This window comes from Hippocampus comes, unplaced genomic scaffold, assembly GCF_001891065.2.
Source record: "Hippocampus comes isolate QL1 unplaced genomic scaffold, H_comes_QL1_v1.1 scaffold227, whole genome shotgun sequence".
Taxonomy (NCBI): domain Eukaryota; kingdom Metazoa; phylum Chordata; class Actinopteri; order Syngnathiformes; family Syngnathidae; genus Hippocampus; species Hippocampus comes.
Genome location: NW_017805630.1, coordinates 317,365 through 330,766, shown reverse-complemented (window position 1 = coordinate 330,766; position 13,402 = coordinate 317,365). Strand labels below are relative to the sequence as shown.

The following is a 13,402-nucleotide window of genomic DNA, read 5'->3' as shown; positions in this document are numbered from 1 at the left end:
AAAAAAAAAAAAAAAAAAAAACAACCTAACAGTCATGACATAAACACAAAAATAATTTAAAAAATATAAATGCTGTACAGGGACTGTAGGCTCAGTGCCTCTTGGCTTTTCAGTACAGCACTCATTTTAGTCGTTCTTTGCATCGATAAAGAAAATATTCTTGTGAGTGTTGCTACATTATGCCAAAGAGGACTAATGTAATCAATTTTTTTATGTGTCTTGCTCCGCTGTTACTGTTGCTTCACGGGTAACAACACCGCCACATCGATGCTCATTTTTAGCTGGTGTGCCAATGGCATTTCCTCATTGTATGTGAGCATCTAGCTAGCAGAGGCAATGTGGTTGCTTTAAATACACATCATATAATCAATCATGTTTGTTTAATGTTCAGTTTGACAGTAGCCTTCAGCTGCGAGTGGCAATAAATAGCTGGAAGCCTTTTTTTTTTTTTTTTTTTTGGAGTATTTGCTCATGTAATCTGGCTGCTTTTTTGAGAAGGGAGTTGAGTCACTTGCCCCCCATACAAAAATCGTCTGATCTTGAAAAACGTTTTAATTGGGACACTTGTATCTCAAGACACCACTGTATCAGTCTCAATCAATGTTTACGTTATTTTAGTTATTTGCTTTATCGAAGGAAGTTTTCCCTGCAGTAAATCCGCAATCGCACAATCGTTGGTGAAACATTGCACTAATACGATATTGTGAATGACGAGATAATTCTTTGTCCCCCAAGCCCCCCCCCCCCCCCACATTAGTCAGCCGTACGGTAAGTTCCTCCTTTACGGATGCGATTCACGGATTGACAGGAAGCGCCCACTCTTTACCGAACCCGCTATCAGTGTCTCCTCAGGAAGGTGTGACGTCACACTTCGTGTGCTCCTCCGATCGACTCTCTCTGCTGACTTCGCATAGCGCTCGCCTTTTCAGGTATCGCTCCATCGCGGCAAGCGCTCGACCACCTTGAGCGAATGCAGGAAAAGGAAACTGATCGCGATCACTTAGCTTTGCAGCGTTTGTTTTTGTATATGCGTGCGCGTGTGTGCGTGCGTTTGCAACATGTTCTCGTTAAATTAGTCAGTTGACTTGTAAGGATGACAGCAGCAGTTGTTGAGACCCTCCCAGTGATGTGGCAACTTGTTGTAACATCTAACAGCCATGTTGGCTTGAAAATGTCTTTTTCAGTTCACTCTGTCACGCCCTTTAGTTGTAGACGTTGATAACTGCGATGATAAATCCAGGCGGCATCGGATTATCAGCAAGCACTTGGGCTTTGGAAAAGGAAGGGTCATGCTTCCAGTCCTGCGGCGGATCATTGTCAAACAGCAAAATGCTAATGTGCCCCTGAGCAAGGCATCCTCCCATTGCGCTCTCTTGTGTGTTGTTTGCGCAGCACAAACATACAGCGGAATATGCATTGAATTTCCTCTTCGGGGAATAATGTGCATATTCAGTCCAAATTGCATTTGAATGTGTGTCTATGGAAATGCATCGGAATACTTACTGTTGCATTTTGCAACTTGTGTCTACAATTTTGAGGAATCTACCTTCGAATGGCAGTGTTGAACATATCGCGAGTACCGTAGACAGATTCACCACGCAAAATGAGGCATATTCTCACTCTAGCAACTAGTCGACTAACTAGTCAACTGATACGTATACGCAGGTGAATATATTGTACCCGTTTTTGCTGTGAATGTGTTGTCGTACGTTGACAACCGTCAGCCATGTTTTTTTGCGGCGTCACATGCTGTTTAGGTTGTTTGATCACATGATATTTATTATTCTTATTTTTTATATATATTCAAATGAACGAAAGTCAGCATTTTTTGGGGGGCTTAATTGTCTGTTTAAATATACTGAAATAAATGTTTTTATTAGTCTGTATTTTCTCAGTGGAACCTCGAGAGTTGACCGCCATTAAAAAAAAAAAGAATAATTTAGGGCTGTATTAAAGTTTATTTTAATATTAATCGATAAATCGCTGAATCGAATAAAATAAACATATTTTTATTCACCTCCCTTTATTCAAAAGGGGACATATTTTGAAACTGACAGTGCAGAAAATGCACAAACACAAATTGATTATGATCCAGTTTCTGGTGTTGTCCGCAACATCCATCAAAAAGTCAGCAAAAATAGTCGATCGTTCTTTTTCCAAATTAAAAGCAGATGTTTGCAAATGTCTCATTTTCGGGAAAGAAAAAAAAACAGAGAACAAAGAAAATCAGTCTGCTTTCATGGGACTAAATGGGAGAATGTTTACTGTTGAAATGCTAAAACTCGGAGGATGTGAACAAATTTAAGTCTCTAAATGATGACTCCGTTCTCGGAATAGTTATCGATTAGTTTTCATAATTGAGTAGTTGTCCATTAATCAACTAATTGTCGCCCCAAGACACACTTTTGAGATGCTCATCTTGCTCATGCTGTATCGAGCCACCAGATCCTTTCCGATGTCACAGTTGGTTAGTGATCGTCAGTCTTTTTGCAATCACTAGTACCCTTCTGTTATGGCTCCCCCTCCCCCGTCCCCCCAAATAATGACAAGTAAAACGAGTCAGTTCCCAAGCTCAAGTCACACACACGATTTGCTAACCTCATGCATGGCGAGTATTAATGTTTTTATTTTTTTTTCTGAAAACTTTTTGTGGGGTTCTAAGGTTGTCAAATATCGCACATCGCCGCAAATCATGAATAGAATTCATTTATGCACTGCAGTCATCCCGAGTTAAACAGGATGCCGTTTGGGTTGGGACTCATCAAATCAAAACCACACATAGAGAAATCCAGTTTTTGTCTAACACGTTAACTGACGTCACATGTTGAATTGGATTCGCCCACACATCCTCGAACGCACACACGCACTCTCGCACTCTCTCTCTCTCTCTCTCTCTCTCTCTCTCTCTCTCTCTCTCTCTCACTCTTGCGCTCTCGCACTCGCTCTCTCAATTTTGCCCAAAATGCGCTTGATTGGAGCTGCAGAAAGCGATGGCGACGCTGCTAATGTTGACGCACTTCCGCTGCGACATGCGCAAGAAATTTTGCATGGCAGCGGCGTGTTCGCCCGCCTCTCTGTCGGCGGCGGTTGCTCTCCCTTCTCCATTTCCGTCGGCCCTCTTCTCTCTTTTGGCCCTGAAACGCAACTCTTTGCTGAGCGCTCTTGTTTCACGTCTCCTCCCTGACACAGATTGTCGGAGGCCCCTTCCGACGAGATTTTCCTGTTTTAACCTTGCCTCCCGTCTTCTCTCTCCGCATTATCTCCCCGAGCATCTCGACGCCCACCCCTCCCGTCTCCTCCCCCGTAAACGCACTTTTCTTGTGTGATTTCTAAGAACGTGTTCATGCTGCCCCACCTACATGTCGTTCGAAATCTCAGACGCTTCCTTTTTTCCAACCTGTCTTCCTGCGCTTTCTTCTTTTTTTTTTGTGTGTCTTTTTATTGTGGCAAGTGTGGCAGAAATCACACACACACACACACACACACACACACACACACACACACACACACACACACACACACACCAAGTCGTGCTCTCAAGTGATATCCAATGCAAGAGCTGTAAGATGATTTATTTAGCCGTCATTTCTCCAGTTCAGATCCTCAGCTGCAATGCCGACCTGGCAGACGACAGAGTGCAACAAAGCGAATTGAAAGCAAATATAAATATTAAAGCTGCACGATTATTGCCGATCCCAATAATTTGGATCTATTGTAGTCATGAATGGTAATCAGTTATTCATCATGTTAGACAATTTTTTTTTTAAACTCATTCAGTGGTAGCTATTTTCATTCCCTTTTTTAACCCCTACCATGTGAATTTTTTTATTTTTTTTAAATACATAAAGATGTACCTGGGATGAAATGCCTGGATTCTTAAAAAGCATGAAGAAAAACGTGTTTGGCGTTGAATGAGATAATTCTTGCTTTTCAACAGGCAATTTGTGCCAAGTGAACCTTCCAAACCAAGATACTTGCCATTTTAGGATACATGTTGAATAGTTCAAAACGCAAAATGTATTTACCCAGGGCTAACAGAATCAATAAGCTACAGTGGTACCTCTACTTAGGAACGTCTCATCATACAAAATTTTCAAGTTACAAAACGCCTCAACAGGAAATATTGCCTCTTGTTACGAAAGAAATTTTCAAGATACGAAAGGTAAAAATACAGTATGGGCTGCAACTCGCAGCTCCGAGTTTCCTGAACGCAACATACTTCTAGCTGCTCTGCCATTGGCTATTACCGAGCATCATCCTGGCATCCCATTGGCTAAGAGGGACCTCTACCGTATGCGTCTATGTGTGTAGATAGATAGATAGATATGTGTCTTTAAAGCGTCCGATAGTTTGACGTAAATGTGAATCACCCTGAAAAAGTGTTCACCAGTCCAGTGATCGCTCACGATGCTGATGTTTACGATTCGACATTATCGAAGGATTGTTAAAAGCTGACACACGCAAACGTCCTTGGATCAGTTCTTTACAAAACGCCAGGTAAAAATCACTCCTGAGAGAACATGAACGAAAGAGGGCGAAAAACGATGAGAACGCAGTTAAAAGTTAAATGACCATCATTTTTATTCTTCATTTTTTGTTTTTTACACTATGCACAACTCTCATTTATTGTGCAATAATCTAATTGTAACATGTATTTGTTACATATTTTGATGCGTTTTTATGCTTCAGGAAACATTTCCGTCTGAATTTTGGGGGGCTTGGAACGGATTAGAGCATTTACATGGAAAACGCGTCTCTACTTAACAAAACTTTCTAGTGAAGAAATTTCTTCCAGAACCAATTAATTTTGTAAGTAGAGGTACCACAGTATTATACATCATCTCCAATTTTTGCGGTCCTTTCTTCTCTTGATATGACTCGCTCTCATCAGTCCAATGAGTGACTTGAGGCTCTTGCTGCAGGCTGCACGTGCTTGTTATTTGGGCAGCTTCATTCATAAAGCCTTCATGCGTTGCTTCCCTGGTGGTTGATTGATGGCCCTTTTTTCAAAAGGGAAAATGCACAAACCTAATTCGATGATGGTTTGGTCTGTAACGTGTCAAAAACAGGCAAAAATGTGGCTCATTGTTTCCCAGAGTAAAAGCAGATGCTTGCAAATGTCTCCTTTTTGATTCAAAACAAAGATAAAATCTCTGCTTTCATGGAGAACTACAGAAATGGGGAGCATATTTACTGTTGAGAGGCTGAAATTCAGAGAATTGGGACAATTTGAAGTGAAACGATGTCTCTAAATCAGGAGTTGTCGTCTGCTGTCACCCTAGGCCCTGCATTTTCCTTTTCTCTCACGTCAGGGCCAACTTTTATAGAACAATAAAGAGCAAGTTTTGTGTCTAACCAGCCATTGACAGCACATGCATAATACATTTTATTTTACAAAAGCTGTTTAAAATGAGTTTTGATGTGCCGCCAAAGTTATATCGCTCGCCATGACGTCCAAGAGCCGAAGGCTGAGCTCCACTGTTTTTGTCCACCAAGCAAATGAGTGGCTCAAGCGCGAGACAACTCCACTTCCTGTCGCTTAATTATGTTTCACGTGAGAACTTGCTTCGCCTCTGGACTGCAGGCAGAAAAATCAAGATTAGATTCCATGTCTTTTTTTTTTTTTGTTTTTAACTAGCTGTCCACAAGTTGCCAATTCTTAATCGATTCATTGTTGCACCTCCAAATTCAACATCAGGCATGTAGGTATGTCCTCGTACAAAAGTGTAACTCACGGGTGTCAAATTCAAGGCCCGGGCGCCAGATCTGGCTCGCCATATCATCTTATGTGGCCCGCGAAAGCAATTCAAACATGACTACTTCCATGATGCTTGCTAAAATATGTACCAAAATTTCCAATTCTCACATGTAATAAATAAGAGAGACACTGTCAGCATTTTCTTGTTGCCAAACACCTCTTTGCAGTAACTTAAACAATAGTTGAATAAACTGTTATACTTGACTTCCTCATATGATTTCAGTCATCATGGCCCGCCAAGGGAAATGGTAACTGCAATGTGGCCCGCGACGAAAATGGGTTTGACACCCCTGGACTGTAACTCCTCCACGCTGACACATGCATACGAACTGTAACACACACACACACACACACACACACACACACACACAAACTTTAGGAGGACGTCACTCACGAGTGGGCGGGGCCTAGAGTATGTGTTTGTGTGGTGGTGGGATCTTGGCATGAGCTGCGCCAGTGAAATAAATAATGTCATGTGTTAGAACTAAGACCACAGTCTCATGCTCGCGCGCGTGCACACACTCATACACACTCACACACACACACACACACACACACACACACACACACACACACACACACACACACACACACACACACACACACGTTTGATGAGGACGTGACACAAATGAGCATTTAAATGTCCATGGCTGAGTCTCGATGAATTCCTCGTGGCTGGATGCAAAGTAAAGAGAACAAGTGGAACTTGAGTGTGTTTTTTTTTTTTTTTTTTCTTTTCGTGATCTTAAATGCGGTGCTCTCAAAAGAGGTTCTTGCGAGTCAAGTGTGCGGTGCTGGCCTCTCCTGTCATCCCCCTCCACACTCCCTCCTCCCTTCCTCACCGCCCCCGTCACCCTCCCTAAACAAGTCAAGTGTAAAGAGTGTGTTTGGCTCTTGGACGCAGGAGAGACGAGTCATGAGAGGAGGACGAGCGTGTGGAGGACAAACGGTAACGAGGAGCTTCTTCATGTCGCTTTTGCGTCCGCTTGGGTCGATTTGTCGCGTGGTCGTGAGTGACAGCGGCTGTCGACGTGTGTTGGTTGTGTAGAGGAGGGCTTCCTTTACCGTACAGTGTGAGCAATGAGTTCTTGTTCAAGTAACGCTTGAGCTGCGTGGGATTGTCGTGGAGTTATGTTGGGCATTTTTTTAAAAATTGAATGACAGTTCCCTTCTCAAGAATGTCAATCATAACTGTCATAACTTTCAAGAGAGCACAGACCTTTTTCAAAACGACAACAAAAAAGTGGTCGGGCAGTTTTTCTGTCAGTATGTTAGCAGGGCACTTCCACTTTCTATAGTGTGAGGATGATCGCTACTTTTTTGGGGGTGTAATGCATGAAATTGTTGGAGATGACATCAGAATACCATTTTTTTTTTCTTAAAAAAATAATTTCGGATTGGAGGGACTCGTTTAACTGTGACTCAAACGGCAAAATGATCAAATGAAAATCCTCCCAAAAAAGTGTGAAAATTTGTGGAGTGCTTTCGTTTCTATATGTTAGCAGGTCACTTTCTGCTCCATGGAAGACCGCAGCATTTTTTTATCGTATGTTTTTTACTCTGGGACGTGAAATTATTCCAACTTGACTTGCTTATGAATATGGGCACAACTAATTTTAATCATGAAAAAAAAAAACAGTTTGCAGGTTGATTTCTGGTTCAAGGTGCGATATCCCACTTGGAGAAGAGTTTTAAAATTTTGTGACGACACAATATGGACTTTGAAGATGATGTTTATTCGTCTGTTAGCGATAAAGACTTGATGATTTATTGAGGATGTTAACAAGATAAGAAAACCTTAATTTGTCTCACAATGGAGAAATTCCCAATTTACAGCAGCAAAATTATGAATAATGAATAAGACATTGGGACTACATTTTTTTCTTTTATTGGGATGAGGAGCTGGTTGATAGTGACTTTCTAACAAAAAGAAAAAAATTAAAACTCATCGCTTCATGGAAATTGTCTTCAGTAGGAATTCTGGATTTGGACCATTTAAGAAAAAAAGCCATTAAAATTTGGTGCAAGGTGAGGTGTTTCATTGATCAAAATATGAGGTTTTCCTGTTTGATCGAGGATGATGTTAGACAGAAGGACTGGACCATTTTTTAATTTTGGGGTGGCCTGAACCGTGCTGTTGTCACTGAAATTGCAAAACGCTGGGTAGTTGTGCATCTTAGCAGGTCACTTCCTGGTTTACGGACAATGGCGTAAGATGACCAGACCGCACCATTTCTAACTCTGGAAAAAGGGGGCAATGGTTCCTTCATGAGTTAAGAAACGAAACAAAAAAAGAAGATTGCATTCCTGAAAAACAAACCGAGATGCAAACATTTTGCATTGCGCTATCTGCTCGAGAATAAAGTCCATTTGCAATGATGGACTCTACCATTTGGAAGTGATTGGGATGTTGGTGGGGTGTTTCGACCGTGACACCATTGAGGATCTAAATTCACCAAACCGCATGATTTATTTATTTTTCAAGTTGTGTTTGTTCTTACGTTTGATCATAATACGATAGCAATAGGCGAGACCGTACCATTTGCACGGTGGGGGGACACAGAAGAATGCTTCCAATGTGACTCAAGCCGCCCGAAATAAATTCCTCTATCTGGATGAAGCCGTTTCACGTTTTCTTCCTCGGAACATGTGCCAGCCCCTCCGCGGCGTTTCTAGGAAATCGGTTGTGAAGTTCTTGTGTAATCTCGACAAATAAACAACTAACGCGCTCGGGTGGAAGTCACAGATATAAGGGTTCGTAAATAAGTGATATTGTCGTGAAAGCGGCCTCGAGTGAAAATTAAAAATTAAAAAAATAAAACGCACAGACACACACACACATACTCATACGCTAGCACATTGGAAAACATGTGACATCAGACCTCATAAGAGCATTTCTCCCTCGGCCGCGCTTTTCTCTGAAGAGCATAAAGTCACTTTTTCCCCCCGCTCATGCTGGAGCTTGATATAATTGAGGTGGACTGGGAAAACTTACTTAAGTTTAATGGAAAACAAGAGCCATTAGAATAACACTCGTAGTTCCACATGCATACACTGCCTGTGTGTGTGTGTGTGTGTGTGTGTGTGTGTGTGTGTGTGTGTGTGTGTGTGTGTGTGTGTGCGCACATTGGGATTTTTGACATACACACACTGTGACCCCTTCTCTTTTTTTTTTTTTTTTCTTTTCAAATGCAGAAGTCACGTGCACGTTTTGCTCACTTTCCCAGTAGTTACGCTGCTCGTGGACCCTCATGAAGTTTCCGTCCCAAAATACATCTTCTGTTCAATTTTCACTCTTTATTTGCGTGGCCTGCAGACCCCCGGCGGCTAAAAACAACCATGATGAAATGCTCCGTATTCTACGAAGAGGCCCTGAAAGTAACTACTTAGCGAGAGGAAGCCAGGTTGCATAATGAAAGCGGGCGAATGACGAAGACTCGCCCCGGCGCTCAACTCGCCCAGATATTTGCGGCGAAGGAATAACGGATAGTATCGAAAAGCAGCGTGAGCGGTTGGTGGACGCTTGAGAGTTAACATTCTTAATATTGACTATAGGTTTGGTGGAAAATGAAGATAAAAGGCACACCTAAAGTCAAATTTAATTGAACCGCGGTGCCCCGAAACACAATTAACATGAAGAAACCAGTTCGGGTAATTATGAATAGGTAACCAGAGGTGCGTTGTGACATTTAAGCCAGCGGTTGTGTTTTTATCCTCTTGCGGTGTCAATGTTTGCACCGAGAAGCGCGCCGGTTCATACAGACAAAAGAGTCCATGTTTTGTCTTCAGTTTCATGTCTTGAATCAACAACAACAACAACTTGCGATTTCTTGTTTTTCCGAGTGTGCTTAAGGGATACCACGTGATGAGGGCAAATTAGCCGTGATGCATCTTCATGTATTTGAGCGCGTCCGGAACAGGAAATGTCATGCGGGCTCCTCCGAAAACCCCCCTCGTTGTACCTTACTTTAATTCATCTGAAATTGCACTCTTTCCATTGACGTGCATTTGAAGACAAAGGGAAAAAAAAAAATCCTCGGGTATGGATTGCAATTGTCATTTTAATGAGTCTGGTCAGGTCGTCTGGGGGCATCCCCTTTTTCAGAAGCGGTTGGAAATGTCGTACAAAACGTATATTTCAGCGTAATTATAACAAGGTGCGGCAGGATACATTGTGAAGGAATAGTATAGCGGATGTTTAGTTTACACATTTCATGTTGTTATGAAAGAATTTCCTTTATTTCACTTTGAACTCAATCTCATCGTTTAATGATTGAGTCCCTGAAGTTTATTGTCTCAAAGTTTTTACCAATTGGTTTCATAAAAACAAAAAGAGTAACCAGGATTGGTCTTGACAATGCAGGCTCCAACATTTAAACCTTTTGGAGTGGTGAGCCAAGTTGTGGCTGCCACCCCGGTGTATTCGTGGTGTAATACGTAAAGTTTCAATGATTATTTCATATTGATTTTATTTTTAATATGCCATTTAATCCTGAAAGAGTAAACCGTTCCTGAGTACTTTGTGTCATGTGTATATTGGACTAAATTATGACTTCCTGGCTATGGCTGTGTACTCGCCTCACTCAAACCAAAGCATTGCAATTTCACAAATTAACATTGATGCTTCAAAGAACAAATCAATTATAAAGTTATTAAAATGTTTACCGACAATTTGTCTGTCCCGGCAGTGCAGTGTGTTGTCAGACGCCACGTAGTGGCCAGGTTTTGCAGAATGAAGCATTTCAGTTTCAGTGTTGCTATTTCATTGGTGCTTTTATTCCATTTGAAGGCAGACTTGTACATAATATTGCAAATTTGCAAGTCACCATGCTAACTCATAGCTGCCGGTCTCCATTTTAATGAAATATTAACACACACTGACCGTATTCCGTATTCTGACAAGTGTTACGACATGAACGACATGGCGCCGTAACGTGTGGTAGTGTGTTGGTGCGAGTGGTCTCCTACAACATCTCCTTCTATGATGAATAAAATACTAGTTAGCGCAGTTTTGTTCTGTGTATTACTTGACGGAATAATCGAGCAACAAACCTTATTTTTGTGTCGCCGCACTTGTTTCTCGCTGCCATTTTGTGTTCCCACTGCCAGTGATGGCGAGTGGGCTAACCCAAGCTAGCGACATCGTGCCTAGCCCATTTTGCGTCACCGCATTTGTTCCTCGCTGCCATTTTGTGTTCCCAATGCCAGTGATGGCGAGCAGGCTAACCCAAGCTAGCGACATCGGGCCTAGCCCATTTTGTGTCACCACATTTGTTCCTCGCTGCCATTCTGTGTTCCCACTGCTAGTGATGGTGAGCGGGCTAGCCCAAGCTAGCGACATCGGGCCAACCACAAAAGTGTATCCCGGTGGTGGTTTTTCCTTACATCATCACAACATCCTGTTTTGATGATTAAATGTTATTTGTTCAAAAGTGAAAATGTGCTTTTGGAAGCCCAAAAGTGGCCCGGCATGCTTAAAAGGAATAAACTTAGCAGTGCGTAGTGGCTAGGGTTCAAAACAGCCTCGGCAACTTGGATATATATTGTATTTTATCGGTTGTTTAATTTAAAATCAGTCAAAGTACTGGTTTCGAAGGAAACTGATTCATTTTGTTCTTCTTTTTTTTTTCTTTACTATAATTACTCGTCAGCACAAGTTCTGCCTTGACAAAGATAATAAAGCATAGCTTTTAAGGGAGCTGTTTAAATAATTTGTCACCATCCATTGAGATTCTTCGTTGTTTAAAACAAACAAACAAACAAACAAACAAAAAAAAAAGGACTGCAGATAAAAATGTACCTTTTTGTTTTGGTCTGTCACTCAACACTCAGCATGGTCAGCTAATATATGGTGTCCATTTTGCTGTGCGTAATTGTATGCGCAACAGCAACAAAGAGTTAAAAACAGCCAGCAAGAACGAATCTTTTGTTTGCCTAAAATTGCTCTCACCAATTTCCGCCCCCACACCTCCCACCCCTCATGACTTTCGACACTATACGGCACGCCCTGTCACTGCCGTACTATGCATGATAATATTTCACCGAAACATAAATATGTAAGCTACAATTTAATCAACTTCCTTCCTCAGTCAAGCACATGAAAAGGCTTTGGGGTAAAAAATAAGGCAGGTTGATGTCATTTGGTTTCTGGTTTTGGCTGTTTTGTGCTTTTTAGAGCGAAGCATCAGTTTCCATGTTTGAAGTCTTGTATTGCACCTTTCAAAATGTTTGTGTTTTGGCGTCAAATGACTCATGGCGCCAATATGTGAGTTTTGGCGCTTTGACTTTGCCCAGACTTTTTTTGGAGGGGATTGTTAAACTGTCAAGTGTTGTTCTTTGTTTGGAAGTTTTGCTTCCAGACTAACCTGTTGAGATATAATTGATTATTGATTTGACTGAAGAGCCATGGTTCTGCCAAGGCCGGATACGGCCTGTCGAACTTGTTCCGAATACGTTGGCGAGCAGCTGACATTTATCGGAATACGATTGGATGTTTTAGTAATCGGGGGCACGTAGGCGGCCGTCTATCTACCCGCGGGTGGGGGGGGAGGGGTGTCTCAGTCACTTTTGATCGCAGCAGGCCAAACGAGCAAGCCGACGTACGTGCTGAACAGGATGAACGCTTGAACATGACACTTAGAAAGAGAGGAGAACTTTCAAGTTGCTCATCTGAGGCGAGGAGGAGGAAGTAGGAACAAGTGCTTTGAAAGCAGAGCCAAAAAGATGGATGCCATGAGATGCTTACCGCCGAGGCCCTTAAAGACAGGAAAGGTAGGAGTTTAGGTTCCTTTTTTTGTTTGTTTGTTTTAACACGATCTCAGTACATGTGGACTAACAAGGGGCCCCCAGGTGCAGAATATTGTGGGGAGCTTGATTTCAAAAAGGTAAAAAAAAACCAAAAACAAACCAAAACTGTATATAGGGTCTATCAAGGTTCACATTTTTGTGGGAAAAGGTAATTGCAGCTTTTTTTTTTTTTTTTTTTTTTTTTTTTTAAATCATACTTGTAGTGCAGATTATTCGCTATATTGCCGGATTTTGCCGTAATGATTTTCCTACACGGACCGTTAATGCAGACTCAAGCAGAAGTAAGCGCGAGCCGGAAGGAAATTGCGTAAAAGACCAAAAATGTCCAAAGTTTGGGATCATTTCACATTTCAAAAAAAAAAAAAAAAGGAGCCAAACTGCAGCGTTCCTCTTGCAAAGTACAACTGGCTTCAGTTGTAAAATGTCTACCTTGATGGACACATTTAATTTAATATAACCTACTGCCACTTGTTCGAATGAATAGTGAATCCATAGCAGGCGGTCAGCATAGAGGAGAGATGGACACAGCCGCTCGCTGGTGCTCTTTTGATCGCTAATAAAATACAGGCGACACAAACGCACTCTTAGACGACCTGCGGAGAACCTCAACACGACATCCTCATTCACTCACTTCCACGTCACTCAACAGGCCAGGCCCACCTTTGACCTTTGAAAGGCACACAAACGTTCGACGTCACAGATACTACAATGATGAAGGTGAGGAGGGTGACCCAAGTGGACAAAACCTGTACTTCACATTCTGGTATTTTATGCATGAAGCTTTAAAAAAATATATACAGTATATGTATATATGTGTATATATGTTTTATTTTAATA

The 13,402-nt window shown here is 41.8% G+C and overlaps 1 protein-coding gene across 3 annotated transcripts in view; it reads left to right on the top strand.

Moving 5' to 3' along the window:
• Positions 1–13,402, top strand: part of zbtb7b (zinc finger and BTB domain containing 7B) — a 29,890-nt gene that overhangs the window by 6,165 nt on the left and 10,323 nt on the right. The window contains exon 1 of one of the 3 annotated variants that reach the window (XM_019881585.1): positions 6,608–6,707. The exons of 1 other annotated variant lie outside the window; for it this stretch is intronic. In XM_019881585.1, coding sequence (XP_019737144.1) covers positions 6,675–6,707 — 33 coding nt within the window. In that variant the 5' untranslated portion in view covers positions 6,608–6,674. Of the gene's footprint in view, positions 1–6,607; positions 6,708–11,552; positions 12,530–13,402 lie in introns of those variants that run through there. One more of the 3 variants, XM_019881584.1, reaches the window with a different exon arrangement.